Source organism: Lagenorhynchus albirostris, chromosome 5 (genome assembly GCF_949774975.1).
Source record: "Lagenorhynchus albirostris chromosome 5, mLagAlb1.1, whole genome shotgun sequence".
Taxonomy (NCBI): domain Eukaryota; kingdom Metazoa; phylum Chordata; class Mammalia; order Artiodactyla; family Delphinidae; genus Lagenorhynchus; species Lagenorhynchus albirostris.
Genome location: NC_083099.1, coordinates 18,266,379 through 18,273,562, shown reverse-complemented (window position 1 = coordinate 18,273,562; position 7,184 = coordinate 18,266,379). Strand labels below are relative to the sequence as shown.

Below are 7,184 nucleotides of genomic sequence, written 5' to 3'. Positions count from 1 at the left end.
AGCCTGAATTTTAGAACACTTTAGAAACCTGAAGCAATTACTTAAATTCAACTTCCGAAAATCTCTGAGTATCAACATACTTACTCCATAGTCATGAGTTAAAATATTATATGTAGTCAAAACAATATCCTGTTTCGAAAGCAAGGCTGGGTCTCTAACACGATCAGGACCATAATAAACATAAAAATTCAAGTGCACATCTGATTTTATATGTTGTCCAAACTGGTCCTAAAAGAAAATTAGAAATATTTTAATAAGAAGTAGGTTAGTGTCAGGTTCAATATGTGTATAAAATGTACTGTTTTGGCAGTAGTGTCACAAATCAAACTACTAAAATTGCATAAAAACAAGTTTCATGCAATCTAAACTAAAACAACAACAATGATAATAACAATACTAGTTATTTTATTGCCAGGGAAACTGACATATATACAATAATAATACATTTTATAAATTTTGCCTGTCCCTACCAGTGGGCACCTGCTTCATTTTTAGAAGGAAAAAACAACCAAGCTTTTTGAAAACAGTAATTTTTTTTTGATTTAGTATTTTACAAAAAGGGTCTTTAATGCTTCCATTTAGTGACTTAATATTATCAAAATTAAACACTGAAAGAACAGTAGGCAATATTTTCAAGAATGTAGGTAGAGATTCAAGCACAGTATCTACTTTCATTCATTTATTATAGGCCTACTGTTTGCCAGGTATCAACCAGAAAGGTGGTGCAGCTAAAGAGAAAAACAAGACCTGGTCCCTGTCCTCCTTGACAACATGATCAGTTTTAAAAACGAGAATTTTTTGTCTGCTTTGGTGTTTTTAACTCAAGAAAACAGTAGATCTGGGAGATTCTGAGCAGGAAAAAAAAAAAAGATTAGAAAGAGACAGAAGGTACTAAGGAGACACAGCTGGGAAACTATTAGATGAAAAAGATGATGAAGACCTATACCAGACTGGCAAAAGTAAGAACAGAATGGAAAGGACTGGTGTGAAAGACAGTGACTGATGGGACTTGAGAACTAATTAAATATGGGATATGAAGAAAAGGGAGAAGACAAAAGAAGACTCTGATACTTAACTACTAGAACTGTGTGAATAAAGATACAGAGAAGTTTAAAAAAAGAAGGGAAAGCAGGCATAAAGATGAGAAAGAGATAATGAGTATTATTATTTTAGACATTTAAAATTTTTGGTCACCATAGAATATCTGACTAGAGAAACATACTCCAAAAATTTAAATACTGGCCTGTAATGCAGGTGTAGATACAGACTTTAAAGTTATCAGTAGACAGTACATGAAGCTACAGGAATGAATAAGATTTTCTAAGGAGAACAAATACAATGAGGAAACCAGGTTAGGGGAAGAGCCTGCAGAGAGCAATACTTAAAGAGCACAGCTTATGCTTCATTGGGAGCTAAGACATGATGTCTGAGATACGATTTTAAATATTCCAGCAAAGAAAAAAATAAAGCAAATGTGGTAAACTTTTGATTCTTGAATCTAGATGACTAATGGAGATCTCATTACAAATTTTCATAATACAAAAAAAAAAAGCTTTAAGTGAAAAAAAGGCAGACTACATAGGAAGCATGGAAGGAAGAGGCAGAGAAAAACAGTGGTCAGAAAATTGGGATAGCAAACAAACTCTTGGGCAGGGGACCAAAGAATATCAAAGTTTCAAGAATGAATACAAGATCAATTTTTTTTTTTTTTGTGATATGCAGGCCTCTCACTGTTGTGGCCTCTCCCGTTGCGGAGCACAGGCCCTGGACGCGCAGGCTCAGCGGCCATGGCTCATGGGGCCAGCTCTGTGGCATGTGGGATCTTCCTGGACTGGGGCACGAACCCATGTCCCCTACATCGGCAGTCGGACTCTCAACCACTGCACCACCAGGGAAGCCCCAAGATCAATTTTTTAATTTGTAGTTTATGTTCATTCCCTCTCTTTACCAAAAGGATTGAAGATTAACAAATAACACATAACAAAAAGTAATAAAAGGGAAACAAAGTCAGGGCAGAGGAAAAGAAAAAGGGAACTCACTGGACATGGCAACAATGAAGTCTTTGAAGCCCTTCAAAAAGAGTTTCTATGGAAGGTGGGAGCAAAAACCAGACTTACTGTGGGCTAAAGAGAGAATGAAATCTGAAACAGTTAAGGCAAAAATACAGAAAAGAGCATAAAACATGAAAGAGTAAAGGTGAAAATGCAGAGAATCTTATCAAGAAATCTGGTGGAAAATGAAAGGAGAAAGAGTACAGTAAGAGGAAACTGAATCAACGGGTTACCTTGAAATGAAACATAGTATCTGTGGAAAGATCAGACTTGACATAAAAGAAAATTAACTCTTTTGGAGAAAGAGAATTATAGTACTGATTTTCTAGTCACTGTACTAGGTTGCGTGTGTGTGTGTGTCTGTGAGAATGAAACAGGTGTTATTATTTAATTTTCCATTGGGAGGATAAATAATCTGTCTGAATATCCAGAAAAATTATGTAGTGTAAGTGGGATTGGTATCTTCCTCCTTTAACTGGATTCTTTCCCATGTCTGAAGACAAAGAAGGGAAGATAAGGTACTTCTAGCTTGTTTATTACAGTGCTAGGTTATGTTACCGGGGGCTTGGAAGAGAGCAGCTTGTCAAGAAATTGCAAAATTCTAATTCTTATCCCTATATGCTCAACCATCACTCATTCCTTTCAAAGTCAGTTTTTCCATAACCTCAGTAGGCATGATTTTGCCAAGGTTTCCTTTCTTAAGTTTATATACTAAACTTTTGGGTTTTTTCCAGATATAAAATTATAATGACATACTGATTACCGATTTTAAAAATACATATCCATGGCCCCAAGCAGTTAAAAAGTCACTGTTCTTTTGTTTATACCTCCATTAATACTTGTAAACCTCACCCTGAAACTGCTATTCAAGTACCCATGTACTGTCTTTCCAGCAATGGACCACACATCAAAAGAAATAGCATAGCTTTGTTGGAATATAAAAAAAAAAAGAGCAAGAGAGAACTAAAACTCATCCTGGTCCTAAGAGGAAAAATGACACTAATGAGAAGACAGTGTAATTAAAAAAAATAATAAATACACCAAAAACTTATAATAAAAAGATAAGAGCCAAAGAAGGCAAAGCTACATAAAAGTCAAGAAGATATGAAAGAGGTCACAGAATTTGACAATTAGACAATAACTACTAATTTTTTCCAAGGAAATTTAGAGAACTGGTGGCAGAAGCCAAGTTACAATGAGCTAAGGAGTTAGTAAATAAAAGCATAAAGTGGAAATTAAACCCCAAGAGTTAAGACAGTGAATGCAAGAAGCGTAGCAACTTAAAGGTGAGACATAATCAAGAGAAAGTATTTAAAAATGTAAAAGATCTGACTATGTTTCATGAAAGAGCCAGTGGAGAGAGACTGAATAACCAGGCAAGGGGAAAAATAACACACAAAATGAAAAGGCAGAAAGAGATGGAATCTAATGTATAGACTAAGGTATCGCTCTTACAAAGAGTAGGACCTCTTCCACCTCTGAGATTAGAGGAGGAAAGGCCAGGAGAGATGCAGATAACCTTGGAGATGGCAAGAATGGAAGTTCACATCCAGTAGTCTTTTTGTTCACAATGCTTCCAACAGAGTCATTATTTCATTATAACATGCAGCTTGAAGCTCAAACTGGAAAGGAAATAGAACCAAGCTGCTCCTACACGTAACACATAAAGAGGTTCCATTCCAATGCAATGTTTTAGAACAGAAAAGCAATCTGGAAGAAGAAGGAAAAAACAAAAAAGACGTAGCCTTAAAAGCATAGGCTCTAGAGTCAGAATGTTGGAGACTATATCCCAGCTCCATCAATTATTGGCTAGATGACCTTAGGCAAGTTACTTAATTTCTCTGTGTTTCAATTCGGTCACCTGGAAAATGAGAATAATAGTTGTGAAGATTAAATGAGAAAATCTATGAAAAGAGCTTAGGAAAAAACTGAGCACATAGGAGCTCACTAAATGTTATAAGCTGTTATAAAAACAAAAGTTATCATTAGTGGTGTTCTTAAAAAAAGAGGTTCCAACAGTTCATAAATAAGGTGTGGTCTTAAATGATACACTCTGGGGGACAGAAATGGAAGAGGAAGAAGTACAAGCCAAATCTTATGACAGCAACTGACAATGTTTCTTTCTCTACTATAAATTTTCAAAGAAAAATAACTTCAATTCAGCAAATATAATCCCAATTCACTTAACAGTTACTTCAATTTAAAGATAAAGTGCTGACCAAGCATATTTCTTGCAATGAAAGACTCTTTTTATAGTGTCAGACAAATATAAATTACATGTTTTTAAAGGGCTGTGAAGACTTACAATCCAGTTGCTTAACACAGAAAGTGGACAGATGATCAGTGTTGTTCTTGGTCTCTCTTCAGTATCAGTTTTCTTTGAACTCTCCACTGCAGATGCTCCTGAAAGAAGATACACACTTCAGCTGTTTTTTTTTTCTCAAACATACACAAAGTCAATGAAGATATGACAAAAATGTGCCTCTATGAAGAGAAATTAGGAAGAATTAAAATGAAGGACTTCTGGACTTCCCTGGTGGTGCAGTGGTTGAGAGTCCGCCTGCCGATGCCGGGGACGCGGGTTCGTGCCCCGGTCCGGGAGGATCCCGTGTGCCACGGAGCGGCTGGGCCCGTGAGCCGTGGCCGCTGAGCCTGCGCGTCCGGAGCCTGTGCTCCGCGACGGGAGAGGCCACAACAGTGAGAGGCCCGCGTACCGAAGAAAAAAAAAGAAAAGAAAAAGTATGGTACTGGCACAAGAACATACACATAGATCAATGGAACAGGATAGAAAGCCCAGAGATAAACCCACACACTTTTGATCAATTAATCTACAATAAAAAAAAGGCAAGAATATACAATGGAGAAAAGACAATCTCTTCAATAAGTGGTGCTGGGAAAACTGGACAGCTACATGTTCAAGAATGCAAAAGTAAAACATTCTCTAACACCAAATACAAAAATAAACTCAAAATAGACCGAAGACTTAAATGTAAGACCAGATACTATGAAATGCCTAGAGGAAAACAGGCATAACACTCTTTGACATAAATCACAGCAGTGTTTTTTGGATCCATCTCCTAAAGTAAAGGAAATAAAAGCAAAAATAAACAAATGGGACCTAATTAAACTTAAAAGCTTTTGCACAGCAAAGGAAACCATCAACAAAACAAAAAGACAACCTACTAAATGGGAGAATATATTTGCAAATGATATGACTGATAATGGACTAATATCCAACATACATGAACAGCTCATACAACTCAATATCAAAAACACAAACAACTCGATTAAAAAATGGGCAGAAGACCTGAATAGACATTTTTCCAAAAAGGAAATGTAGATGACCACAGGCACATGAAAACATGCTCAACATCAGTAATCATCAGGGAAATGCAAATCACAACAGCGAGATATCACCTCACACTTGTCAGACTGGCTATCATCAAAAAGAACACAAATAACAAATGTTGGTGAGGATGTAGAGAAAAGGGAACCCTCATATACTGTTGGTGAGAATGTAAATTGGTGCAGCCACTGTGGAAAACAGTATGGAAGTTTCTCAAAAAACTAAAAATAGAACTACCATATGACCCAGCAATTCCACTCTTGGGTATATATCCAGAAAAGATAAAAGCACTAATTCTAAGAAATACATGCAGCCCGAACGTTCACGGCAGCATTATTTACAACTGCCAAGATATGGAAGCAGCCTAAGTGTCCATCAGCAGATGAAATGGATAAAGAAGATGTAGCATATACATATAATGGAATATTAACCTGTTAAAAAGAATGGAATTTTGGGAATTCCCTGACGGTCCAGTGGTTAGGACTAAGCGCTTTAACTGCTGTGGCCCAGGTTCAATCCCTGATTGGGGAACTATGATCCCACAAGACAAGTGGTGTGGCCAAAAAAAATTGTTTTAAATAAATAAAACAACTGTTTTCACACGCACACAAAAAAGAACAAAATTTTGCCATCTGCAGCATCATGAATGGACTTGGAAGGCATTAGGCTAAGTGAAATAAGTCAGACAGAGAAGACAAATACTGTATATGATATCACTTATATGTGGAATCTAAAAAATACAACTAACTAGTGAATATAAAAAACAAGAAGCAAACTCACAGATGTAGAGAACTAGTGGTTACCAGTAGGGAGAAGGAATAGGGAAGGGGCAGTGTAGGAGTAGGGGAGTAAGAGGTACAAACTATTAGGTATAAGATAAGCTACAAGGATATACTGTACAACATGAGGAATATAGCCAATATTTTATAATAACTGTAAGTGGAGTATTACCTTTAAAAATTGTGAATCACTATATTGTACACCTATAACAGGTAATATTATACAGCAACTATACTTCAATTTAAAAAATTTTTTAATTTTAATTATGTGTTTACTTGTTTATTTTATATTCCCCCCCCGAACATTAGACATAAGCTCTGTGAAAATAGACTTTTGTCTGCTGTATCTCCAACACGTAAAACAGAGGATACTAAGGTGCAGCGATATAATAACTTGTCCCAGATCACCTTAACCACAGTTCAATCTCTTTCTATTTCAAATATTCAGACTCTTAAGCACTGTCATTTCCCTATGAATTACAAAACATAAAGTAATAATAAAGATCACTTACATTTTTAATTGAAAAGCATATTCTTCTCATACCAAAAATAAATCTCTATAATAATTCTAATTAATCCAAATTAAATTAAGTTTTAAAGCAGCCATAAATTGCTCTGTGCCTTTATTAGAAAAAATATCTATGCTACTCAGATGAGTAAGGGACCTATTCCCATCATATTTTTTGACCTAACTAAAACAAACAGAATAGGAAAATACATCAAAGTGCACTTTTAAAAATGAGATTGTCTTTTTTCTTTTCTCTACTTTCTTAACTTCTTGTAATACGGTTTTATAACTTTTGTCATTTAAAATCTCTTTCTTTGAAAAACAGAAAAAACAAACCAAACAAAAGGTAAAAACCCAGCAGATTTACTTACTCTTTTTCAACATTTTCTTTTTGGTTGCAGGGGTAGATGAAGTAAGTGCACATGCAAACTCTGCATCTTCTTTAACCTTAGATGATCCTGCTGAAGTGAAAACCACAGAATCATTAAGATATTTGAAAA

General features: G+C 35.6%; 1 protein-coding gene across 2 annotated transcripts in view; it reads right to left on the bottom strand.

Annotated features, from left to right (window-relative positions):
* HLTF (helicase like transcription factor) overlaps nucleotides 1-7,184 on the bottom strand; it is a 59,720-nt gene that overhangs the window by 21,129 nt on the left and 31,407 nt on the right. The window contains exons 13-15 of one of the 2 annotated variants that reach the window (XM_060149657.1): nucleotides 7,056-7,145; nucleotides 4,357-4,454; nucleotides 85-228 (exon numbers count right to left, since the gene is read on the bottom strand). In XM_060149657.1, coding sequence (XP_060005640.1) covers nucleotides 85-228; nucleotides 4,357-4,454; nucleotides 7,056-7,145 — 332 coding nt within the window. The remainder of the gene's footprint in view (nucleotides 1-84; nucleotides 229-4,356; nucleotides 4,455-7,055; nucleotides 7,146-7,184) is intronic. The other variant, XM_060149658.1, reaches the window with a different exon arrangement.